Here is a 27,028-nt window from a genome sequence, read left to right as displayed (position 1 = left end):
TCCTCCTCCTCAGCCGCCTGACAAGGGGTCGGGGGTGGCAGCCACAGCGGAGCGGCAGCGGGGGGGTGGCAAGGTAGAGGACAGCCGGCGAAGCTCCGCCGGTCCGGGCTGTTTCTCGTCCTCGTTCTCCTGCGTACGGGGCGCTGAGGACCGGCCATGGTGAAGGTGTCGTTCAACTCCGCGTTGGCGCAGAAGGAGGCGGCGAAGAAGGAGGAGGAGAACAGCCAGGTGCTGATCCTGCCGCCGGACGCCAAGGTGAGGGCGGCGGGGGGACCGACCCTCCGGGGCTGGCCCGGCGGCGCCGGGCGCTGCGCTGTGCCCCGCTGCGCTCGGCGGGGCCGCGCCGGGAGGGGAGCGCGGCGGGGCCGCTGCCGGGCTTTGTACGCCCCTTGCCCGCGGCGGCGGCCCGCGGGCGGCCGGGGGAAGGCTGCGCAGCGGTGCGCCCCGCCGCCCCATCGCCTCACGCTTCTAAAATGGCTGACAGGGAACGAGCTTCTCGGCTCCGCTTCTCCCGACTCCGGGAATCTCTGTGGCGGTTCCGTTTTTCTGTTTGTGCGGTTTTTGTTGGGGTTTTGTTTTGTTTTGTTGGCCGCCATAGCGCGCGGACCGCGGCCCCCTCGGCTCTGAGGGCCGGCTGTGCGCCCGCAGCCCGGGGCTGCGCTGGGCCGGCGCTGGGGGCCGGTGTGTGCCCGGAGGGCGGGTCTGCCTGCTGTTCCCCCGCTGCCAGCCCGCCCGGCGGGGCCCGGCCGCTGCTGCCGGGCTCCCGGAGCCCGGATGCGCCAGGGCAAGGCAGCGCTCGGAGGGTGAAGTTGGGCTCCGGCCGCGCTGTGCCGCGGCGCGTTCGCAGAGCCTGGTGGTCGTGTGGTGCGGAGAACTTCGCCTCGGAACTTGGGCTGCCTTAAATAAAGGAACAAAGAGCTGCCTCCCCCCCCCCGCCCCAAAACAGCACCCAAACTCCAGGCGCTGCTGTCGCCTCCCCTCTGCAAACAGCAACACCAGCGGCTTTTAAAGTTTTTGAAGTGCAAAACTGCCTAGAATATAAAGGGGTTTCGTTGAAATTTCTATGCTCCCGTAATCAAAACCAGTTTTTAATTCGGAGTGTAGTCTAATTTGCTCTAAGCTCTTTCAAAGGAGAATGAAAACTTGAGAAACGACCAGCTGCACGTAAACAGTATCTTGCTGTTTTCATTTGCTTTCACAGTGTCTTGTCCATCAAGCCTCTGAATTACCAGATTGGCTTTTCAAAAGTCTTAGTGTTTATTAATTTCCTAAATCTTTGTCATGAATTTCTGCCTCAGAGAAGGGTTTATGTTTGTACCATGAAGTTGTGCCCTGATGTGGGTTTTGCTGTGATTTTGATGGGGCCAGGTTCTTCACCTGCAGAATCCACTGTCATTTCACAGCCGAGGGGAACCAGAAAGTGCTTCTAGTAACATCTCCCTGATATAGCAAGTGGTTAGATTTCACTTTTCTACTGAGCATACTGCACTTTCACATAAAACTCTGATCAGGGTGTTCAAGTCTCTAGAACAGTTCGCCACAACAGATGAGACAGTATTGCCTGCAATTATGGGAAATCCATTAGGTGCTCTGTGTTCCTAGAGGAGTGCTATTCTCTAGGAAGTAGTGGCGTCACGGGGCCCAGATTAGGCTGTAGCATTCCTTCCTGATCCCAGGTTTGGTGGTCAGTTTGACACAAAGGACATAAGCAAGACACACACTACATGTTCCAGAAAATGGGTTTTTCTTATTACCTTGGAATCCAGAGCTTCCCTGGATGATACTTGTTTCCAGATAGCCTACCAAATTGGGCTTGTTTTTCTGCTGCTAAACAAACAAAATACATCTGGCTAATTGTACACTGGGGAACAAATCCTCCTGACCCTGTCCAGATACTGACGGAAGCATGACATTTGACTATGATTTCCTTAATGTGGAGCTGTAAATTCTAGCAGATGAGGATGACATATCAGATCTGCCTTAATTTTGCTTTCCTTGCCTAGAAATGAGACTTGTAAATACTTATTAACCAGGTCAAAAGGCAGTCTGATTTCACAGTAGCTACTTAAAAGTTCTTGCACTGCTGTCAGGGGATGAACATGCCTGAACTCCTAAAATAGCTTGCTAGGAGGGGATGCTCAGTACAGATGAAAATTCCAAAAACAAATGGGCGCTCTTGAGGGAAGAGTCTTTGAGATTCTCCTTGACACATTTCTATCTTTTGTCTGCAGAACTGCAGACCTGCACCTAACAGTGTGCAAAATTCTCTTGAGTAAGCTTTTTTTGTGAGCTTTTGTGTTTTAGAGCATCAGTAAAAGCAGATCTGGTAGAGTAGTGTTGTCTGTAGTTTTTGTAGAACAGGCTGTGCAGTCCATGCAGGATTAACAGTTGTGAAACAAACAAAGCCAGAAATGTAGCTCTAGAGTTATTGTGATTCTTTAAGTCTGGGAGCTTATTCTCAGATCTTGGGGTGGGGAGGGTAGGTGAAAAGGAACTGAGGGTCTTTGTAAAACTTGATACCTTTAAGGCAAGTGCAGGATCCACTCTTTGAACTTTGCCCTCTCGAATACAACTGCGTTAGAAACAGATCTTCCCCGCCCTTCCACCACTTCTATTGCCTATCCAGCTCTTTGGAGGAAAGGGGAAAAAATAAACCACGTCTGACAAATGCATTGTTCATATCACGTTGGTGCTGGAAAACCCTTAGCTTCAAGTGAGGTTTGAAGGCAGTCTGGGAATGTATATTGGCAGAAAGAATTCTGGTAGACTGAAAAAGGTCACATCTCCGAAATAGCATATATGAAACATTTCCCTTCTACATTGTTTCCGTAGGAAAATAAATAGATCTGGATCACAAGTGTAAACATGAAAAATATTACAACATTTTATGAAGCATTCTTTTATGAACAAAGTCCTGGGAGGCATTCTCAACTGAAGTAAGGGGAAAAGCCTAAGAAGAGGATCAACAGAGTTGCACTATCATAATTTTATGACCAAGAACTTAAAAATATTTGAGCTAGAGATATTAGTAAACTATTTGAGATTAATGAATAAAGCCAAATCCTCTAAAATGTCGAGAAAATAGAAATTCATGGAATGAGCTTTTGGGCTAATTCTTTGACAGTCTCGTTCTGCTGCTTTTCGCAGCACAGTGCCTTGAAGACTGCCACTGCAGGATTACTCTCAAATAACATAATCTTCCAAGGACTTAGCAAAGAGTATTTGCAACTAAAATATGGTGACGATAGAAGTACTCTGATCTTGCCAAAGTTTGCCCAGTAACCTCTTATGCCGATGCTAATCGGAAATTAATCAGGGAAGGTAAGACAGGAAGAGGCAAGAAGAGTAGGGGATGTGTCACGGAAACAATGTCTTAAAAAAAAGGTTTTGCAGAAGGCAGTGATCTTATGCTTTGGAGTATGTTACTTAAAAAGGAGTTGAAAAATCTAGAGTGCTAATCCTGTCTCTGCATAAATCACTGCTCAGTATTATGGCATGTAGTGAAAGTGTCTCCGTAATTATTGTAGGCAGCCATTACAACTCTGTTTCTGTTGTCAGGATGGTATTTCTATGCCATAATTCTTGGCCAAAATACAGAGTACTCCTAGTGAAGGGTCTTAGGCCACATTTCATTTTCCATTTTGCTCATTGTCTTTACAATAGGGTGTTTTATGACCCAGTTTCCCAACAAACAAACAATGTGTGGCATTTTAACATTTCTCTCTACAATAGATCTTTGGAGAGCCAAAGATGGTTCTGAGCATAGCTGAAGTCTTCAGACATTTTATAAAGACTATTCAGTAGATTAAGCCCTCCCAAAAGTCCTCATGCTGTCATTGACTGGGGCTGTTGCTCCCTTCTGCCAGGTTCAATGGAAACCTTCTAAAACTACTTTTTTCTTTTTGGGGTGCTCAACACAGTGCATCTTTACCACATCCAGCTTTGTGCACAGAGCCTGTGGATTCACACAGATGTATTGTGGCTGACCATTGGATAACTGCGTGTGCAGAGAGTTCCGTGTGAAAGTGTAAATGTTTAGAATTTTAAAAGCAGCAGCTTTTTGTATTTATTCCTTATAAAAATATTATTACTCTGACCTTTAAAATTAACCTTTTTTTCACTTTGGCGTAATCTTGCCTAAAGCATACTAAAATAGACATTTTTAACATGGGGATCCACCTAGGCAATACTGTTGAGCAACAACTAGTGAGCACTATTTTGCTTTGTAGAAAATCCCTCAGATTTTGTGTAGTTTGTGTTAAATGTTTCTGAAATAAAGGCATTAACTTTACAAACATATGTGTGTATATATATATATATATATATAAAAGTTACTCTGTCCACTAACAAATAGTCATTTGCTTATTATTTTGCTGTCAGAAAAGCAGGTTTTCCCAATTTATGGAATGTCTCTGTACCTGGGTGGTTTAGGATTGCTTTGTTTTTCATGTCTATTTTTTTCTTTCAGGAGTTTCCATATTCCCTTTATAGGCTTTCTCCAGCCAAGTTTCTATATTCCCCAGATGCCATTGGGGAAAGAGCAGTCTTTGTATTTTCCTCTATTTTCTGTGATGCAACTAGGTCATTAAACCAACCAGCTTCTGCTATCTGTCAAAACATTGTGGAGATTAAGACATGATTATTTAAAAGAGGACCAGAAGTAAAAAATCCCAACAAAGTGAATTCTTTCTCCCTTCTCCCAGATGTTGCTAAAATTTTAATGAAAATCCACCAAACCATAGATGAGAACCCTCCAGTTTCAGGCACAAAGAGTTCGTTCTGTTACTTTATTTGATTTTATGGGTACCCAAAAATATAAATTAGAGTAAATTCAGTTCTGCTGAACAAAATTTGTGTTGTTAATGAGGGACTTCTAAGAAAAGAAGCCTTGTGGCTGATACCTTCCCCTGCATGCTTTTACATTATGAATTTGTGCTACTGGTTAAGTAGTGCAGCTTCCTGAAAATAAGGTAACTGCAGTCTTGAGACTTTTGGCTCCTAAGACTATTCCATAAAGCCTGCCAGCAACTGAGAGAATACTAAAAAACCAAGATCTCTAAAAGTTGGTGGTGCTTCTCTGACAATCTCTTGCTATTTTTAAATGAGTTTAGGGATTTGAAATTGCAAAGTTCAGAATGTGGTCTCAGGAGTTTGTGTCATCCCCCAGCAAGGGGCAGGAACCTGCGGGACAGAGGAGTTCTGTCAGTGCTCTGTATCTCACTTCCTTTTCTGTCTCTCATAACTTCCTGACCTGAATAACAAATGCAAAGGTTTGGTTGAGAAACACAGCCATTTCCCAGAAGAATGATATTTAATATTTCAAACAGGATGCATTCTGCCAGACCTTTGTTATAACTGCTTTGTCAGTTGTTTGTATCGTTCACGTTTTTGGCTGTCTGAGCAAGAGCCTGATGGCTGTACCATACAGCTCATGTGAACTCAGTGCAAGGATAACGAGAGAGACAGTGTGAATAATTTCTGCAGTTCTAAATAGTTTCTCTTCAGATTCCCAAACTGTCACTTGGCTGAGACCTCTTGCCCCAGAAATGTATTTGGTGAACTTTTTTTTTCCCCTTAATATCATCATATGGAAAAGTCTGTAATTAGATGATGCTTTATTTAGTGCACTATCTAGAAGAACTATCCTGCACTGTAATGTATCTTCATAGTAAATCCCAGAAGTGCTTCTCTTATGTTCCCTCCTGTCTTTCTGAGCTGAAATACTGTTTTTGATAAGCTTCAAGAAACTAGTTTAGATATTAACATTGCATAGTAGTATGAAGAACACCACTTAAAAAGAGGCTGTTGAAATGGAAGTTCTGTTCAAAGTGAAAGATCAAGTTAAATTAGTTAATTTCTGAAGATGTGGATCAAAATGAAATGCTGAGCTTTCCTGTGAAAATCATTTGAGAGAAAATTTTCTTGGAATCAGCAGTATTTCCAAGGGAAATGGTTTCGACTCATTCCATTATTATGAATATTTAATCCAACATGTGAACACTATTTCAAGAAAAGCTTAATTTCAAAATATAATGTGTATATACATTTTTCTTCTGTTAAGTATTTTAATGAAATGTTTGCAGTTGCAAATGTAACCTAGCAGTTGTGTTTTTATAGACTATTTTCTATTTTCAAATCTATTTTCTTTGTTATTTGTGTAGTTTTTTCCTTTTTTTTTTTTTCTTATCAGCGTTTTAGTAAGTGTTGATGCTAATAGTCTTTTGGGGGAGTATGTAAGAATGGTAAACGTACTTACCTACAGTAATATTTTCAGTTAACTGTTGTGCAGTTGTGATTTTGGAATATTTGTCAGCTTTATATGTATTTTCTATCCGGTAGCCAGTAGCTACAGGCATCAGATAGCTCTTCATTAAAAAAAAAAGTCTTCTCTGTGATTCTCAGGAAATACCTTCAAAAGCAAATACTGCATTTTTACGTCCTAATAATTTTAAATGTTCTTTATTCTGTACTTTCAAAACCATTATGACATTTATAAAAAGTAACTACAGCTGGGGTAACAAATTATGTGTTTTGTTACTTATTGCACATTCCTTTTTTTTCCCCCCAATTTTTTTCTCCCCATCCTCCCCTTATGCTGTGTTTGACAAAGGTTAACATTATCTGCTTTTAGTCTCCTGATCTGTATGAATAATACAACATTCATTTTCTTACTATTTATGTAGTGCTTTTTATCCTCAGTGGAAATTACTTTGAATCTACAGATGAAAGGCATGCTAATTTATAAAATTCAGATATCTGTCCTAATTTTACAGATGTGGTAAACCAAAGAAATGAGATAATTAATAAGATTGAGCTCTGCAAGGAAGTCAGAAATGGTTTTGTGGCCGACATCATGTGACCTAGGTAGGGTTTGGGCCATAACAAACATATAACAAACATACAGAAAAGCACTAAGTCCTTCCTGAGTGATCCATGTGTCATCTACAAACAAGGGTCTTGTGTGCAACAGCTGTACAAAATTCATCATGACAAAATGCCAAAGTCATATTTGCCCAACAGTTATTATAGAGATCCTGGAAAAAATAAATTGGTATCTTGTTTGTCCTTGTAGTGTCAGTGTTTGTGTGTGTACACAAGTATTTTTCTAAAGTTTATATATTATTAAGTATGCAATACATATAATTTCATATATATATATACACACACATAAAAATAAAACCCACAGGCATTTTAAGAGTAGAGTTCCTCGAATGCAAGTCCTTGGTTAATTTATAGTTGTCTTTTCCTAGGTTTCACCAAACTTCTGCTTTGATGGCAGCTTTCTGCTGTTTTCCTGGGTGGAATGAGATGGTGGAATGACTGAAAAAAGAGAACACTGGAGATATCATAACTGGGAGGGGTCAGTGATCTTGGGTGGATCTCACATAGTTGCTGAATCACTAAGGCCTGTTTGTGTATTTATTTATTTTAAAAGATAAAGCCTACACAGAAATAGAAAACCCTTGCATTTACACGATTGAAAATGCAGCAGCCTTTGCAGGGTGTGGGGCCAAACACGGCTCTCTGAGGCTGCTGCACAGTTGCAGTGAGTTGTCTTGCCTAAGGTTTGCAGTTTTAGGAAGCTCTTGGTGAGGTGTTTGAACACTGGCCAGGTCTGTGATCCTGCAGGGTGTGATGCCACCAGGTGCTGGGCAGTGGAGTGTGTGCTCCACTTAAGGCTTTGAATAGTCTAATTGCACTGAAGCCCTTTAGTTTGTTACAATAGTTTTGTCTGTAAAGAGGGCGTAATTAAATGTCAGCCTTCCAGGGTCAGCTCTCCTGTGCTGATATTCATAACTGCTGCAATTAAATGCTATCTTGTATTTGCATATTAGAATGGTTTCCACTCAGAGAACTGTGCTTGCTCTACAGGTACTATGCATTCCAAATCACTAATACATGTATTAGCAGAGTGTGTGTGTTTGAGGACAGGGCTGACATTCACAAAAGCCTCAACAGGTTGCAGTAATGGGCTGGCCAAAATCTCATGAGTTTCAGAAATAGCAAATGCCAAGTCTTACACCAGGAGCAGACTCATCCCAGCCATCAGGATACACAGGGCACCTCTTGGCTGGGAAGCTGCTCTGCTTGAAGAAGACCCAGGGCTTCTGGTGGCTGGTCAGCTGGTCACTGGCATCACTGAAGGTTGAGAGCTCTCTGATCCAAAAAAAAGACAGCAGTAAACTGGTGTGAGTCCAGCAGGGGCCACCACAACAGTCAGAGGCTGGAGGTTATGCCCTCCAGCATGAGGAGTGGCCAAGGGACTGGGGCTTGTTCAACCCAAAGACGAAACTGCTGGAAGGAGGACTTCACAGCAGCCTCTCAGAGCCTGGTGTCATAAATTTAAAAAGGAGAGCTTCTAACTGATAGAAGCAAAATATTTTTCAGTCTTGAGGAGAACTGAATGCTGCTGAGGAAATTACCCAGAGAAGCTTTGAAGTGTCAGTCTTAGCGGTTTTCAAACCTTGACTGGTCAAGAGCCCTGAGCAATCTAGACGGGCTTCAGAATCTGCCCTCCTTTGAAGCAGGACTACAGGCATCACAAGTGGGTTTTGTGATGCTGGATTCTACTTTCGAGAGAAACTGAGACACAGTCTTTGTAACTTGCTCGAGATGACATACCATCTGTGGCTGAACTGGGAATAGAGTTATTAAATTCCGAGGCTCAGTGGTGCATATGTGCATGCTAATGAGCTCTCTTGGGTGAAAGAGCCAACACCACTTGGGAAAATAGCCTTGAGAGAAATCTAGGTTAAATTCACATAGCGTTCCATCATACTGGTGTCTGAGAATCGGGCAATCGTAGGGAAAAAAAAATTCAAATATGAGAAGCGAGTGGGGTAAGGGAGAAAAAGAGACTGGAACAACCAAGGTCAAAGAGATAGTTTAGTATTGATCCATTTTAAGTGGAATAGGAGCCTTCTAAGTTCCTGTTTTCAACACTGATCTAATTCAGGATAAAGATGAAAGAAATACTTCATTGAAGTTATAGATTGATTTAGTGTGGTTTTTGTATGTGTGGTAGAATGTAAGTCAGTTGTAAGTCAAAAATTCAGGTGGGTAAAGAGTTTATTTTGGCAATGTTTAAAAATGAAGCATTTTTCAAAAATGGGCAGTTTGATGAAATGCCATGTTTAGTATGATATATCTGTAAAGGGTGTGATGGTTTTGTCTTCTGAAAGCGAAATGCATTCTGAAGAATGTCCCATATGACTTCTTAGGTTTGGGGGATTTTGCTTAAAAAAATAATTCCTCTTGCCAGATATCTGTGCAAGCTTTCCACCTGCATGTTTTAGTCTATGACTTGCAAACTTGCACCAGAAAACTTCTCTTTAAGTATGTGAGAAAACTTAAGTGTGGAATGCAGAACAAATTTCCGTCATTCCAGTTTATGAAAATGTATAGATCAATTCAGCAACATTACTATATTTTCTAAATAAACCTAATTTCCACCCCGAGCATCCAGACATTTAGAAGCAAGACATTTTCCAAATGTAGGTTTGGTTGAAGTTTTCATGGCAGAAAGTGGGGAGAAGGCAGAAGAATCATAAAACTCCAAAGGAAGTAAAGAATATGTGGAGCTTTATTACTTGTCTAGCACAGACCCAGCACTCCTCAAAGTTTGATTTTTTTTCCCCTTTTAAGGAAGCTAGTGGTTAGAGTTGTAGGTTAATCCTCACTCTGTATAATATTAGTGTGTAGATGTGTATCACAGAATGGCTGGCACTGGAGCTCGTCTGAGCCAACTCCCCTGCTCTAGCAGCACCACCTGCAGCTGGTTACTTGGGGTCACCTCCAGTCAGCTTCTGAGTATCTCCAAGGATGGAAGACTCCACAACCTCCCTGGGCAGGCTGTGCCGGTGTTTAGGGTCATGCAGTAAAAGAGGTGTTTCCTCGTGTCCTCTACTCGTATAGTAGGAGTATAAGATGGTATGAGGATGCTCTGGTGCTAATATGTGTACAGAAAAAGACCCAGGAGGGCAGTCCTTTCCCTGAGTGCAGTGCAAACGCAGGCCAAGAGGCACAGGAGTGCTGTGTTGGTTAATGTGGCAGGTTAAAGTCCAGAGCAGCTCTGTGGTCATAGCTCAGCTCCTCTTCACCAGAGCGTGATGATGAATGGTTTATCTTGGGGCAGTGGTGAAGGGAGGAAAGGGAAATAAGGTGTGCCCAGTTACTCTGCACGTGGCAGATACCGGAGAACTCTGCTGTGGGTGGGGAAGATACAGGGGACATAGACATAATGGGATAAGTGGCCAGAGAAGGAAGTTGGTAGATCTTGAAACTGGACAGAGAAGAAGAGCAATCTGGGGAAGTCTGAAGTTTGAAGAAAACAGTCAAACACACTGTGTGGTTAGTTGTACACCTGCTGTAGACAGCCTAGGACAAGGATATCGCCAAAAGTGCAGGTGAATCACCTGAAAAAAAAGGTCTGCCTGGTCTAAAAAAACAACTTTCAGGCCATTTAAGTACCGTGTCACTTTCTAGTCCACGTAAGACCAAAGCTAACAATGACTCATCTTAGTGCTACTCCAAAATTTAACCAAAACAGCAGTTTGAATAGTTACAGGCTTTTTTCTTCTTTACCCATCCTCTTTAATTGTTGACTGCCAGCAGGTTTTGCAGTCTCTTATCTCAGAAATGAAGGCAGTGTTTAGGTAAATCAGGATTACTCATGTTGGTTAGGAGTTGCTGGATTACTCTTTAAGACATGCATGTTTTGTTGTCCCTCTATCACATAGCTGTGGATGAACTGCTGATTCCTGTCCTTAACATTCACTTTACAGTTGTAATTTTCCTTTTTTTTCCTGCAGAAAATTTGAACTCTTCATGTTCCAACATGTTTCTGAGTTTTATTTCCTGCTCCCCTACTCTTGCCTGTTTTCCAATTTTTGTTCTCTCTTCACCTCTGTTTCTCCCAATACATGCAGCTGCAGATACCTTCCTACCCACCAGCACACATTCCCCTTTTAAGATGATCTTGAGTTGGCTGCTTATACTGATGTTTTTATTCTGTTATAGTTACAATGTTTGAACAATGAAATGAGTCATTTGATAGACACCTTACGTTTTATTAAAACTCCCCCATTATTTCGGCAAAGATAACATTCAACCAATTAAAACAACCTTGGACTTTGAACTTGTAAAGCTCCTGGAATTTAGTTTCATCTTCCTTTTGATTAGTGCTGTCTAAAAGATTTTGTATTTACAATACTATTTCAAAGACCATATAGAGATAGAAGAAATACAAGAGGTTAATAGTAACAGCTGCCTAACAGATAATTCTTATTGATTACTCTCCTTTGTTATTCAGGTTACATGACTACTGCAAACAGCAGCACAACTAATGTCGTGTTTTCATGTTGTTCTTTAGGCAGAGAGCCTTTGGTCAGGTGGACAAGTCCCTGTCCATCGTGACAGAAGAACTGGCAGTGCTGGCACTGATGGGTTGCAATGTTTAGATATCAACAGCATATAAACAGCCATAGCTTGTTTTCTGGACAAGCAAGAAACCTCTGAAGCATCTATTGTATATAGAGTGTTTTTTTCCCACTAGCAAGTTAAAAGATGATTGTACTTAAACTTTAAATTTAATTTTATTAGTAGGCATAAAATTGCTGTTTTAGAGACAGATCAGTATGATCGCATTCCAGATTCGCAGCATCTGCCAAGTGAGGAGTCTTGCAAAAGCCTGCCTTAATTTCCCATCTGCAACAAGTAATAAATAGAATACCAGGCTTGGAGCAGTCTTCAGGCAGGAATACCATCGAAGGAATGCAGAGCTCTTTCTAAATTAAGTTCATTTTAAATTGACTTTCTTTTGTGAGGATTTTCTATAGATGTCAGATTTACAAGTCAGAGCAGGCGAGACTGACCAACAGAATTGAGTTTATACAGCCATTGGTCAGTATTTTATTTAAAGACTTTTTAGCCTCTCTCATTAAAAAACACTTCTAGGGAGTCATTAACTTCTCTTCTTCCCATTCCACTAATTAAAGCTGCAGTTGGTCAATATTTGCCTTCAGGAAACTCAGTCTGGCCCACTGTGTTCTGTCCATCCATGTGAGCTAAGTGGCACACAGAGGACCTTAGAGGAAAAACTGTTCTAAACAGCCTCCAGCCAGTTCTACCCACATTAACTGTAAGCTTTTATATATGTGTTTGTGTATATGTATTTGATGTTATTCTCACATGCATAATTATAGATGTTTTGTGTATTATGCTGCAGACATTTTTAGTAATGTTTGTAATACTCAGTTATGTTCTGCATCTGGTTTCTCTGTGGATCAAAGACTGTTGATTCCAAAAGACATTTCCCCCTCCCAAAATTATTTTTATTGCTATCATACCTATTTTTAAATTTGGGACATTATCTTTTGCATAGCTGTCCAGCAGTCATACAGTATTCTGGACTTGTCATAGCATGTTGTCTGTCATATCTGGTTTAGATAGATGTGTCCTTAATTTCTGCAAAGGAACAAGGTCTGATAATCTTCTCACTGATTTTAATGTGAACTAGACATATGCCTTGTAAGTTTATAGACTGCTTTACTTTTGTAATTTTAAAGCAATTATATTCCACTATATACAAAAAGCCACAAGGGGAAAAATCTAAGTAATTATCAAGTCTAATTGTACACATTTGTGGCTCAGTACTGGAGCTTTGTAGAATACATTTGTGATATTACCCCAAACATGAATTTAGCCATTCTAAAATTCAGCATTTATTTAAAAAAAATAGATAGCATTAAAATTGAACTGAAAAGAGCAAGAGAATATATGGCCACTAGTCATTAATAACTGCTAGTGTTTGCAGGTTTATGGGGTTGTTAACTTTTTTTTTTTTTTTTTTTTTTTTTTTTTTTTTTTGTACTGCAGAACAGTTAATGCTAATTGTCATAAAGATGTTATTGTGAAGGTCTGTGTGTAGTTGAGAGGCATTCTGGTACTTTGTGGTATCATGTGCCCATCTCAGAAGTGTTTAATGGTTTTAGTAAGAAGGCAGAGAACAGCTTGACACTCAGAGTTGTGGTCACCAATGAAGGGACCTATTCTGAAAACTGCAGTCATCTTGTCACTTCTTTGTGAGAAGACTCTAGATTTGAATATTGCTAGTCTCAAATAATAGAGAATTTAATATTTGTTTTCTGTCTGAAAGGAAAATTGTTACTGCAGAGCTGGAAGCAATTCGGGTTGGAAAGTTTTGAACCATTTAATTTCAACACTGTAGGATTTAGTGTACAAGTGGCAGAGAGATGCTTCTGTTTCATGTCTTATCCATGGGAAATAGGCTAATCAAATGTTTTCCAATTAGAACAATCAGCTCGTCAAGGGAAACAAGCCAGTTTTGGGCCTGCGTCCAGTTCCTCCTAAGGCATTTTGTATCAGAGATGAATTTTGTGCCGTCATGTTAAGGCTGAAGATTCACAAGGGAGTTGGAAGTACATGGAGCAGGGATGAAGCAGAAGAGAAGAATGAAAGGGACCAACCAGGACAGTAATGATTATTTATTACGGAAGTAGAGAGGCGTATTTTTAAAGGTGCATCTTCACCTCAAGTACATGATGCTTTCTTTTGTGAGATACCTCTGGCAGTGGAAAGCTGGCCTAGAGAAAAATTAGTCATTGAGGCTGCAGTCTCATGTCGTGCTCTGGCTTCAGAAGTCAGCACTGCTGCTGGGGAGCAAAGTGCTGTTGTAACCATGAGGAGAGAAGTGCTAATTCAGCACTGTCCCTCTTAGTGGGGATCTGCTTTCAGTTAATGGGGTTTTTTTCAGAACATGAGTCACCTGGAAGGACAGTGAGCATCCATTGCACTTTCTTCTCTTGCAGTGCAGAGGGTCAGATTTATATAGCAAGGGACAAATTATTCTTTTGGGTCAATAGAGCCCAAACTAAGCTGTCATGGCAACAGTACAAAAGCTCAGAGAGCTTAGCCATGGGCCAGCTACATATATAATTTGGCTTCAGTAAGTCATTTAAAATATTTTAATTTAAGCTGGTTTTAAATTGCTTGGTAGTATACCTAGTTTTCAGGCTAGGAAGTCAATTCTTTGTTCTCTTTCAATAGCATAAAGTCTTTTCAGTGTTGTCAGTTTTAGGTTCTGCCTGTGCTAAGGTGCTGTGCTTTTATTCATTCTCCTAAGCAGGAGCCTTAAACTGAGCTTGAACCCTTGCTCTTAGTTTGGTGGGCTGTTTTTGGTAGGCTGGGGACAAATCAATGGTAGGCAACTACAAATATGAAACAGCTTGTGCCATCACAAGGGACACCTTCAGAAATAATAATGGTAGCCTTTATAAGAGTTTATAAGAGTTAGAAGTTTATAAGAGTTGTATTAAACCTGTTGTTTACATCTGTCATCTCATATATCAAAGCAAAATTATTTAAGGTGGAATACTGATGAACTTGTCCTTCAGGTTCCTTCCTAGCATGGTAAAAGTGTAAAAGTTAGTTTCTTTTTTCCTGATTATTTTTGTGGAAAGTTGATCTGACATTAACCCCCATTTCCAGGTAGGTGTTCATACTCTGTATGCCTTCCTCATCATTTCCTAGATGCATGTTTTCTTAGTCTTTCTGGACATACAAAATAATTTAAAAGATGGAAGAGGCAATTAGTTACTCCACTAGTGGGTAATTCTGATTGAAGTTAAAAAGATGTGGGGGATGAATGCAGCACTAGGAAAGAATAAAGATACTGTTTATATTCTTCACTAGGGAATATTTTGATATTGTATCTCAAAGGCAATTTGCTATTCCTTTTTCTGGCATTAACTTGTAATGGTTTAAGTGACAACTATTATAAAAAGTTTCAATCAGATGTCCTGTGTGCTTTGAAATATCTAGGGAAACAGTTACCTAATGATACAGGGCAACATAAAAATAAAAATCCTTGGTTTACCTGGTTTAGATTTATAATTGAGATGATTTATAGAAGAATCCACAGTGACTCTCAACCTGACCTGAGAGTTAATTAGATTAGCATGGGTATTATGTCCTATTCTCAGTCTTTGCAAAGAGCCAGGTTAAAAATCAGGCAGCTAGTAATCCTGTCATTTTTTACACTGAATTCATTAAATAATTGGCATTCCAAAAATGTTAAAAAGTTGTTTCTTGTCTTTAAATTGTGTCTTTTCAGTCCACAGAAAATGTTATTTTGCTGATTTCACTTTGCCTTGTAATGTATCCCAGAAATGTTGGTTTGAAGGGGCCTCTGGAAGTCATCTGCTGCAGCCTCCCTTTAGAAACAGGATGGTTGCCAAAGCAAGATTAGCCATGGCTCTCTCTAGCTGAGTCTTGAAAACCTCCAAAGATGGAGATTTCACAATCTGATTTACTGTGGTATTTAGCAAGGTAAAGTAAAGTAAAATACATGAAATATCTTCTGTTTGACTCTAAATATTTCTGAATCAGATTTTGTCAGCTGTTGTCTGGCAAAGAAGCTGCATTGCCGCTTCTGTATGAAAGGTAATGGCAGTGTACTGTAAAGGTGGGTTTCACATCACTTGATTTTAGCTGCATATGAATTAGGTATCTACTTCGTTAACCAAGGAATTTCCCTCTATAATTAGTGAGAAGAAGTAAGTCCCTCCAAAATGCTTCTTACCCATCTCTGGAATGGCTGAGTCATTCCCAGGAAGTACCACTTTCTCTCACCATTTACAGGGAGAGTCCCCTTTCCATTTGATGTCAGACTTGCTTCAGCCAAATAAGGGGAATTCCTTCCCGACTGGGCCAAGGCAGCTGGGTACTATACCAACACCTTTGTTCAAGTGGGGTATCATCCTAATTAGCAAATGCAGCAAAAAGACAACACATCAGGCAGAACATTGACTAGCAACTATTCAGAACAACAGAAGGTTGTCAAAGCCTTCTCAAGGGCTTCAGTCCTGCTCTTTCTTCCTCAGTTTTCTGGTTTGGTGGTTTTTTGTTCATTCAGTCATAATGATTTTGCCCTGGTCGTCACTCTGTGTTCTTGTTTTGTGGTTGCAAAGGGGTAATGAATTTCTTTGTATTTATCTGAATTCAGATGTTTCCCCAGGATTCTCCTGGCTTGGAACAGGGTAGCTCCAAGTTGTATTTTTTAATTTTTTTTCTTTTCTTCTTTTTTTCTTTTTTCTTTTTCACTTTGTGTGTGAGTTATGCAAACACTTGGGGAAGGAAAGAGCATTGTAATGTGACTGATAGAGGAAAGATTTTGCAAGCAGCAGTTTGTTGCTTAGGATGCCTGTGGGGACTGCATGGTTATGCAAACTAATGCCCTACAGGGGAAACATCCTGTCATTCCTTCAGTATTACATGAACAGCAGATAGAGCCATGGCAAACTTAGAGTAGAAAGCTCCCTTAACAACAACTTACAAAGCATCTTCATAATTTTTTCATTCCCACCCTTGCTATTCTGCCAGCCAAGCTGTGGTAAAGGCTGTTTTGTTCTGATGGAATAGAACAAGAAAGGATATATTTTGCTGCTCTTACTACCCTTGATCTTCTGTTGGTTCTTCGGCTTCTTATATTGCATATACTAAGGTAAAAAAGAATCTGACCTTTATGAGTTCACTTCCTCACTCTGCTCTTGTTGCGTAGAAGTTGCCTGAGAATGCATATTTTTCTGTCTGCAACTTAGGAGGTGGCTCACTGTGTATTAGGTATCTCAGGAGGTTTTGTTATACTCTTCTTTAAAGTCTACTCTTTAGTCAGTGATGATGGCATTAAAAGTACAAGTTTTACTAAACCTCAACTTAAATAGACTTGTTTTAAATTTTACCAAATATGGGAATTTTCTAAACACTTATGCTAAAGTGCATACAGCCTTTTCTGGTGGATTCACTGTTTGTATTTGCTGGGTCTGAAGTATCTGCTCTCTGACATGCCCTGGGAGCAGTGTGTTGAAGGTCCCTCTCTGATGCCTTGCAGGACCCTGAGGAGGCTGTGCCTGTTGGACAGAGAAGGGCCTGGTGCTGGTGCATGTGCTTTGGATTGGCCTTTATGCTGGCTGGTGTGTTCCTGGGTGGTGCCTATCTCTACAAATATTTTGCATTCCAGGTAAGTCACATATTCGTTATGAGAAGGCTGTTTTTCTCTGTGGGAAGAGGAGCAACAGACTGTTCTTTTTCTGTTACATTTAGAAGAGGAGGAACAAACTAAATCAAAGAAAGTAGACTATTTTTTCTTTCCAAAACTTAGTGTTTTCTAAAGGCCACAGTTTTGCCTTCTCTGGAGTTACCTGTCAGCAGAGGAGAGCAGAAGTGAAGCTGGCAAATAAAAGACAGCAACGCTTTTGAAAACCTCACTTTGCAGAGAAAAGACTGTATCTAAATAGGACTTGGGTTTAGGAACTCCAGTGGTGTCCTAGATTTTTATCTGCTCTCTTTTCTCTTCTGCTGTGCCAAATACTGGTGGTGGATTAACCCCTTGAAAGCCTCCTTGTTTGATCCCAGGTTTCCTAACATGAGGCACTGCTAATGTACAGGAAAGGGACTGCTTGTAAAATCAGCGCAGTGACTCTCCGCTTCTCTAGCCTCCACATGGATAAGAAACATGGGCCCTGCAGGGGACTTGGGAAAAGCACAGTCAGTGTGGTTTAAACATGCTCTGTCAAGTCTAATCCACACTGACAAGATTAGACCTCTAACAAAATGTATTTTCAGTCTTTTAACAAATGGCACTGCTGCAAGAGGAGCTCTGTGAACGCAGCAGTGCCAAGGAAATGGAGCATTTACCTGAAATATGGGAGATGTGAGTTAAATATTGTCTCCCCCTGGGGGGAAATGTCACTGGACAGTGCTGGATGTGCTGGGCTGTTGCCCAGGTGGTGCGAGCACACCCTCCCTGCTTCAGAAATTGCTGGGGTTGCAAGATCATGGAGCCAGAAAGGGAGAGGGTAAGCAAAACATGAATCTCTCTAGCCCACTGGATAGTGCACCTAATTATAAGGTAAAAATTCATGTTCTTGTCCCTGATAGCTGGACTGTTGCTTTTCCCTCATTTTAGTAACTGCTAATCTGGAAAGCCAAGTGATTAAACTTGAGAAATTCTAGCTGAACTTGCAGTTTGAGGTCTATTCGGCGATCACATTAACCAAATTTACAGGGGAGCAGTAGTGTTGCAAACGACGATGCTTAAACAGCACAGCTTATCCCGGTGGGTGGATTAACGAGCTGAGGAGCTGAAGGCCAGTTGCATTTCTCATACACATTTCACCCGTGCTTAGCACTGGGCGCTCCACCTTTCATCTGCCAGCGAGATGAAACTGAAAGTGCCATTTAATTCAAACCTGTGCTACTTGTTTATGAGTCAGATCTGCATGAAAGGAAACATTGAGGAATTGAGCTGACGTTGCACTGAAGACACGTTTTCAATGTAAAACTTTAAATTGGCATGTGCATATGCAGAGTTCTATATTTCTAAAACTATCTGGAGTGTAAATTTGGTACTGTGACTCAGAACTGTATTTTACACTTCGCTTAGGTACCCTGCCATGTGTACTGTGGCAAAAGGACATTAGTTATTTCAATTTCTCTTTCTACTTTTTGTCTCTTAAAACTGTTCAAAAATTATTTTAGAAACTGACTTTCCAGACTCTTGAAGTCTTGTGAAACTAAACAACTTCACAGAATAATGGAGGTTGGAAGGAAGGTCTTGACGTAATCTAGTCCAACCCTCTGCTGCAAACAGGACCAAATTTATAGAGTTAGACTTGCTTTTTAAAGGTAATCTGGATGACCAGTTTTAAATCAGTTACGATGACAGATCATAATTTAATAATAATAATAATAATATGCATGCATATAGATGTAGGAACGTCATTTTCTTTCTAAAAATATATGGAAGACTGGATTTGAAGAACCTGCCTGTGGGACCTGTTTTCCTTCAGTTCGAGGGACGAACTCCCTCTGGATTGAGTGTGATTGTGGTTTTAGCCATGGTCCTGTTGTAGATAGCAACTGGCTCCTGCTTTGGTGTACGAATCAAAATAAAGGCAAAAGTTCCATTTAGTCTGACAAGTTTTTCTTCTCTTCAGTGCTCTGAGAATATTAATTTTAAACTTCTTACATTACTGATCTTTTTGTTGCTGGGTTGTTAACTATTTTTAGCAGGGTGGCGTGTATTTCTGTGGAATAAAGTACATTGAAGATGGCTTAAGTCTACCTGAGCCTGGGGCAGAGGCTCAGAGTGCTCGCTACCACACAATTGAGGAAAACATTCAGATCCTGGAGGAGGAAGATGTTGAGTTTATCAGTGTGCCAGTCCCTGAATTTGCTGATAGTGATCCTGCTGATATTGTCCACGACTTCCACCGGGTAAGAAATATGTGTGAAGAAGTTGAAAGCATTTAAAACTTGAAGAATGTTCCCCCTCGGTCATCCTGATAAATATACTCCTTATTTATTATGCTGGGGGAAAGCAGAGGGGTGGAGGAGGCAGCAGAAATGTTTTGAGCAGCAGCAGGCTGCAAGCAGTTATTAACTGGGCATAAAGTACAGCACGACATCGTCAGGTAGTGTGTAAACCGCAACTACAGTTGTGTTTTTAGAAAGGGAAAAATCTTGGATCTGTTTGCTCTCCTTAGTATGAGAAAGTAAAGAGAACACTGTTCTTGCTCTGCTGAGTCCACTGGGCCAGAATTTGACCAACTGCTGTGGTGCCGAGGGAAATTTGGAAAGGGCTGAGGTAGCTTTGACATCAGCTTGGAGGGGCTGATTGCATCTGATGTCACTGGGTGTGTTCAAGCACTCCCTGAAGTGCTCTCCTAGCATGGCTCAAACCCCCAAAGCGGCAACAGAAGGGGAAGGACCATGTAAGACAGCTCATTTTCCAGATGCCACAGGAAGCCTAAGTTTAATTTCTTTGTGCACCACAGGCTGCAACAATTCGTAGAAGCACTGAACTAGGGTTTTCAAAGCTGTCTTCATTTTTTTTGAGAAATAACCTTGGTTGATAGGAATCATGGTAACAAATTTCTGTTAAGGCAGTTGACAGGCCTACAGCTCTCAGTGTTAAGAGCAGCTGTAAAACAATTAAAACCCTTCCTTTTCTGTATCAGCATGGATGGAGCTGTCTGATGGTGATGAAATGTTGTACAGCTGGTTTTCAGGAAGCTAAATCTCTGTGAGCATTTGAAGACTTCGTTGAACAGCTTTTTTTAAGCTAAGCTGAAAAAGAATAGGGAAGTGTCCTATTTTTTTATGCAAACTTCAGAGTTTAAAGTGCTATCTATCAAATATTCATAGCCAGATTTGGAGGAAAACATTGCTTGTTCAAGCTATGTAATTTAAATAATTTTCAGAATATATTTAGGGAGCTTCTGTTAAGAGTTAGAAGACTCTAAAGAGGGAAGACTAGAAAATGAAAAAAAAAGCAGCATCTAAGAAGCAAGTAAGAATGATATGATATTGGAAATTTACTTTCTGATTTAATAAGTTAAAGGCTTTGCTCTAAAAGTCAGTGCAAGGGTCATTTGCTGTAGGTACAGCACTTGCTCCATATAATGAGATTAGCTGCACTGATGATTGCTGTCCTGGCATTATTTTGACTACTGGGGTCTTGTGTATGTATTTTACATACATACACAGCCTCAGAGCTTTCAGCAGCTAGAGATAATGTCTTCTTTAGCAAGAACAGGTGCAGTAAAACACAGCTCAGTGAACAGAGCTACAGGATTCATCAGGGTAATTCCCTTAGCTTTTTATCAAATGATGGCAAATACTGCAGTTCAGGTACTGTATAAAGATAATAATTCAGCTATGAATAATCATTAACCTTGCAAGTCAGTAGTATTCTTAAACCTAAAACTACTTTTGTTGCATTATCTGTAGTAATATTTTTTTCCTTCTGTGTTTTGTTCTTACAGCAGCATTTCCTCTTTAGACTATAACAAATTATAAAAGCATGAAGATTAGAGCCAGGTTTTTGCCCTTTTGTTTCACAGTTAAGGCACTAGGCAAAAATGAAGGCTGTCCTTGTTTCCATAACAGCTCAGGTTCACCTTTGTCATTTCCTTGCTTAGTGCATTTGAGCTCCTCGTTGCCTGCTGCCTTGCCCAAATCCCTGTCAAAAATATAAACTCTCATCAAGGCTGCCCTTTGTTTGTGCATTTACTTGCTCTGAGATAGGAGTTTGTTGGACAGACTTTACAGTGAACAAAAGAATAATCTGAATAACAGCACAAGGCAATAGCAGTTCAGCGATGTCTGACAGTTTTTTGATCTTCTTGTTATTTTGATTAGAATAAATGTTTTCTCAACAGAGACTCACTGCCTATCTTGACCTTAGCCTGGATAAGTGCTATGTGATTCCTCTGAACACTTCAGTTGTTATGCCACCAAAAAATTTCCTGGAGCTGCTCATCAATATCAAGGTATGATTAAATCACAAGTAATTTGTTCTTAAGACAGAAACAAGTAGAAGTTTTGGCTTATTTTTTTTTCCCTTCTGCAGAACTCTGAGATTCACACAAGGCACATGATTGCTAGAGGTCTTTGCAAAGAGAAAAGAAGTTTATAACCTACTTAGACAATGGTCTAAAATTGTGAAGGAATCATAAATTCAGAGGAAGGCAAAAAAATCTGATTTTCTTGAGTGCCATAAATTTGGCTGACAAAACCATGTAAATGTGGTGTAGCTGGACTCCTTGATAGTAGTCTGTGAGCTTTTTAATTTATGATGCATTATAACTACAGTTTCTATGAAGCATGTGTGCACTGGACTAAGACTGGTTAGCTGAGAGGAATGAAGTAGATAAGACTGGGAAATCCTTATAACAGAGGTATTTTTTAAGATGTTGATCCCTAGGGGCCCCCCACTTTGATCCAGTGGCTTGAAGGTGATGCACATGAGATGTGTTGTATCTGCTGTGCTCTTTACATAATATATGCTTTCAACTGCAGATTTAAGTAGTATTTACCTTGGGTTCTGGCCTTCTGGTTTCTTCACAGAACAGCAAAACAGGCCAGTGGGGAAGAGAGCTGATGAAATGTGTCTAAGATTTGGGGAGAGTGTTTTAATATTTTACTGGGCTTTTGTAACTTTAGAACAGTTGCATCATCTTTGGGTTTGCATCTTTAAAAAAAGGCTTTGGAATTAGGACTCTAGGAACCATTTTAACCATTTCTGAGTGGTTTGTATGTATAAATAAATTTCATGTGAAGAGTTACCACAAGTAAGTCCTTTGCTACTTTTTTGCTTCCTATTTTGAGACTTGACTATTTAACCACACTTTCATTTCCTGTATATAAGGATGGTGTGATGTCTGTAAAACTCAGTGACCCCATTTTTTTTAACTTCATCTGTGCTGTTTTCTTTCCATTTTTGGCTCACACAATTTTCACTATTAAAATCTGTTAATTTCCTAGTTTGTCATTAGCACTGAATCAAATATGCTTGGTTTACAAGTAAGAGGATAACCAGGCATCACGCATTTAACTGAAAATCTGTGCAAAAGCAAACAGTTTGGATCATTGTCCCCAACAGTGGGTGCCCTAATTTTATGAGACATCTGTTTAATTCTCATTGTATTAACAAAAAGCTGTGGGCATTTGATGTCGCAGAAGATCAGGCTAAACATTTTGTAACTGGAATTTGGAAAACTATGCTGCAGATACACAAAGTGAGTAAATACTGTCCTGCAGTCACACTGGTTGCACCAGCAAAAAAAAAAAAAAAAAAAAAAAAAAAAAAAAAATTGATGTACTAGTTTCAAAATGAGCTCTGAATACATGCAGAGGGAGCATTTTATGAAAATGGAGGAGCTCTGGGCTGTTCTGGTGTTTAAGAAACACCATAATTTTAGCCAGAAGATCCACCTTTCTGTATATTGATACAAGTTTGCTTCAGTGTGCAGACATGAAAGACCTCCTTTGTTTCTTTGGGAAGCAAAACTGAAACTGAGATATGTTTGCTCATCCACCTTGTTCTCGCTGCTGAGCCAACTGGCTAATTTTAACTGTACACAGGGCGCAGGATGGCTCAAAAGCTGTGTTTGTGGCTATGCTGGATCCCAGCACTGGATAATTGCTCCTGCAGCAACTGGGCAGAGGAGATTCCTGCACTGAGTTTCCTGTCTCACCCAGAGAGGACTGAGAAGGCTGGGTCTGGAGGTGGCCTGTGGCTTGGAGGGCGTGAGCCCAGGAGTGTCCTTGTAGGCTGCCCAACAAGTCCTCAGCACCGCTCCCCACCCTGCCAGTGCTCTGTACTGTTGCTGTGCTCTGGCACTCCCTTGGGGCTCCCTCCTGAGATTTAAGAGATCAGGAGATTTAAGATACAGTATTTTACAGAGATTTAATTACAAAATAATGAGTGAAATAATTTGGGAGACTGATATTTGCTAAGCTGTTACTTAAAGAAAAAAAAGTTGCTGTTGTTTTCCTCATAGTATATATTGAAGAAAATATTCCTAGTTTATTCATTCGTGCAAAATTTAAAGTGAATTTTATACAGTCCTTTCTTTACTGGGAAGAATAGCATTTAATCAGCTTCTCAACATGTCCCTGGAGCTGAAAAGATGATCTTGTTTCACAGCAGAAATTTCAAGTTGTTTATTGTCACTAAAAAATACAGAGGTCTTTCACAACATAAGCTGAATTTGTTTTCACAATAAGTGATCATTTTATTTTTAAAAGCAAGGAATGCCTTCTGCTGCTATAAATTAGAACCATTCTTAAAAGGATTTCTCAGTATTTTAGAAATGGATGATTATTTAATAGTGGGTGGTATTAGAAAACTGGCTGGCAGCTAAGTCTGTGCATCTTCAGCTATGTACAGTGAGCAGTGCACAGAGCCATATTCCTCCATCATTTCATCTGTGGCAGAATGATACTGGAGGCACTGGAGAGGGCTTGAGAAGCCTTTGCAATGTCATCGTGGCTCTCCCATTTCAGTATATTGCCTTGAAACACCTGATGTCCCACTTTGCCTTTGTAATACCTTTCCACATAAATAATTGTGGGAGTCACCATAATAACTTACAGGGATAGATAGTCTCATCTTGGCTTTGGTTTGAGAGCAGTGAATAAGTTCAAGGCTTCCCAACCCTGTTGTGTGATCTAAAATTTGTGTGATCTAAAAACCTGGACTGTACTGCAGCTGGCCTGCTCCATCAGTGGGGGTACCTCCATGTAGATCATGTTTCTGCCAACTCCTGCTTGGGAGTTGGTCCCACTGAGATCTGGTGGGCTGTTATTAATTAAGTGAAAACTTTGGATGATAAGTGCAGAACTGACCCATGACAGTGTGTACCCCAAGAAAAAAAACTTGCTGAAAGCTGATGTTACTGTAGCAGGAGGGCAGTGGGTGTTAGCATCAGTGGAAGTTCTGTGACATTTTTGAATGTAGTTGTTACATGTTTCTGTACTGTAGCGAAGTTTGCACATTTAAAATGAAAGTCTGTGGATAATACATATTTTGAAATAATTTGAAGATATGTTGAAGAAAAACATTGCAAAGCATTTCTCATGTACTCACACCAGGAAGAGAGGGCTTTTGACAGAGCTGTTACATTTTTGTTCAACAGGCTGGAACATACTTGCCTCAGTCCTATTTGATTCATGAGCAGATGATTGTTACTGATCGCATTGAAAATGTGGATCAGCTGGGATTCTTTATTTACCGCCTCTGCCGTGGCAAGGAAACCTACAAACTGCAGCGCAAAGAAGCCATGAAAGGTAAACGCTCCTCCCGCAGTCTGGTGTGTTGGCAGAAGCTTCAGTGATGCCTGAGTGTGTTCAAAGAAAAGACTCTAATTAAAGCAAGGCTTGCTTGTTGCACTAATTGGCTCTGTGGGCCTCAGTGAATCTGGTATTTTCTTGTGTAGGTGTAGAAATAAGTCATGTTGTGGTGCAAAAGGTTCCAGTGACCTAGGAGTGGCAAAAAATGTCAGTGTGTGTGTGTGTGCATGGGTGTTTTCTAGAGCTCAGGCTTTCACTGATGCTCTTCTTCAATCCTGAACCTTAAACCACCCACCCTACCCCAAGCCAAAGAAGAATCTTTAATACAGGAGGAGCTTTTTAGCCTTGTAGGCCCAGTATAGAATTGCAGGTTCTTGCTGTTATTAAAGCCATCCATACATTGTTACATGTCTTCCTATTTTTGTCAGTGAAATGTGAAGAGCTGTCTTCACAGGAAAATTGTAGTGCTTGGTACTTTTTAATGGAAAAATGGTTGAAAAACATGATTTGGAAGAGTCTTGAAAGGCTATTAAATACTGCCTTAAAATTTGCATTCAGATGTTACTCAGATTTGCTTTTTGGTAGTTTGGTCTTTTTTGCTTTTTGGTTGTTTGATTTCTTCTTCTTGTTGTGTAATCTGCATGTGGTGTGCAAGTGCACACCAAAGCAGTTTAACTGCTTCTGTCATATTGCGAGACCTGACTGCTTAGGAAAACAAAGAAGAAATACATTTTATCAGAGCAGTTTAGATTGATGTTTAAAAATGAAAAGGTTTTAATAGCAAAATCCAATTAGAAGTTCTGTATGTTTATCCTGTAGTAATAAATGGTGAGCACAGGTTGGCAGTAAGCAGGTTTGCCTACAATTTGAATAAATTCTGTCTTTCTCTGATTCCAAGATAATGTTTAAATACTACAAATCTCCTATTTTTTTTTTCGTATAGAGGTTTTTTCTATTTCTGTTCTCTCTGTCATGTCCCCACAAGCATTTTTACAGATGCACAGCAATTAATTGATTTTCTATGTCTGAATGTGTGCCTGTCTGTGTTTTGTTGGAGGGGAGGGTTGCAGAGAGGTGGTTCTGATTTCTGGTGACATCTTATCATAGCGAAGGTAAAGCTTCTGTCTGTGATGTACCTCAGCCCTTCTTCTCTTGACACTCTGTTGTTCTTTACCATTCCAACAGGAATCCAGAAACGTGAAGCCATGAACTGCCGAAAGATCCGGCACTTTGAGAACAAGTTTGCTATGGAAACACTCATCTGTGAACAGTAATAAGGAATAGTACTGTTACAGGAGACTTACAGTATGACCCCACCCTTTGTATTGTGTGCAGTGATTATTTTTTAAAATCTTCTTTTATGTAAGTAGTGGACAGGGCTTTCTTGCTGAATACCTTCCATATTTCTCATCTCATGATACGTGTAAAATCAATACGTTTTAGTTTCCTCCTTATTTTCAGATGTGGTGTTCTTATATTTGAATAGCAATTGTATAAAGACTTAGTTGCTAGTGCATTTCATGTGGATCTCGAATGCTAGAAAGAAGAAGAAATCTTTGAAATATCCACCAGTTTTTAAATAAGTAAAATTGAAAAAAATTAGTAATGTACAAATGGACTGCAAGAGCTACTTCTAATTGTAATATTAACTGCTATATAGTTTGTTACAGCATATAGACAAACCTGTATTTGATTCTCCTAACCAAGTGCAATTTGTTTTGTTTTTAAAATATTGTCATATTTACCTTTTTGGGATTGATTTCTGACTTGATGTTTTAAAATGGCAAGTGTTTGCTGTAACAGTCTTTTAGGAAATTAAGAAGTAACTTATGTTACTAACTTGTATATAATCCATGTATGTGCAATGAAAAATAAACCTTATAAACCTGTTTGTCTAAAAGTCTTGTGTTTTCTTCTGCTACTACTGGATTATTTTTAAGAAGAGGGAACTACAGTTAAAATTAATCCATTTTACTTGATGTGCTGTTTCTAAGGAAAGAATAGATGGCTGAGAAATGAAATATGAACAGAGGCATGCTTTTCTGTCCCTTTTCAATTAAGGGCAATACTGTGCTGCTTGCTGAAGTTCTGGATTGGTATTTCCACAATACATATTATCAGAGTGGAGACCCAAAGCTGATCTAATGTGTTGTTAATGTCTGAAATCCCTGTGCTGAGTATTTGTCAAATGATGGGCATCATCCAGTGTGTGCCGTGAGTCAGGCTGACCCAGCTGAGAGCCAGGAGTGTTCACTATCTCCAGGACTTTGCCATTCCCTTTGTTCCCTATCGTGATGTTCCTGCCAGCCTGTGCCACTGAGCTTTGCCAGGTAATCTGGGGCTTGATCAAATATCACCAGTACCATTTTGT

At 40.2% G+C, this 27,028-nt stretch overlaps 1 protein-coding gene across 2 annotated transcripts; it reads left to right on the top strand.

The window, feature by feature from the left end:
- Window positions 1-26,557, top strand: ITM2B (integral membrane protein 2B). Of its 2 annotated transcripts, none has more exons than XM_066313290.1 (6): window positions 1-255; window positions 16,910-17,038; window positions 19,093-19,296; window positions 21,243-21,353; window positions 24,504-24,654; window positions 25,843-26,557. In XM_066313290.1, the coding sequence occupies exons 1-6, from the start codon at window positions 157-159 to the stop codon at window positions 25,929-25,931; spliced, it is 783 nt and encodes a 260-aa protein (XP_066169387.1). In that variant the 5' UTR covers window positions 1-156; the 3' UTR covers window positions 25,932-26,557. The 2 variants fall into 2 exon arrangements, with proteins under 2 accessions (XP_066169387.1, XP_066169386.1); XM_066313289.1 differs by having other exon boundaries at window positions 3-255; window positions 19,090-19,296.
- Window positions 26,558-27,028: the final 471 nt, after the last annotated feature.

Source organism: Sylvia atricapilla, chromosome 2 (genome assembly GCF_009819655.1).
Source record: "Sylvia atricapilla isolate bSylAtr1 chromosome 2, bSylAtr1.pri, whole genome shotgun sequence".
Classification (NCBI taxonomy): domain Eukaryota; kingdom Metazoa; phylum Chordata; class Aves; order Passeriformes; family Sylviidae; genus Sylvia; species Sylvia atricapilla.
The sequence above is the reverse complement of the archived record's forward strand: the minus strand, read 5'-3'. Positions and strand labels throughout refer to the sequence as shown.

Excerpts from the sequence above, each read along its gene's own strand:
- ITM2B (XM_066313289.1), top strand. The coding sequence starts at position 157 with ATGGTGAAGGTGTCGTTCAACTCCGCGTTGGCGCAGAAGGAGGCGGCG. Across the intron at positions 17,039-19,089 it reads ACAAATATTTTGCATTCCAG|CAGGGTGGCGTGTATTTCTG; the intron begins GTAAGTCACATA and ends AACTATTTTTAG. Across the intron at positions 21,354-24,503 it reads AGCTGCTCATCAATATCAAG|GCTGGAACATACTTGCCTCA; the intron begins GTATGATTAAAT and ends TTTGTTCAACAG.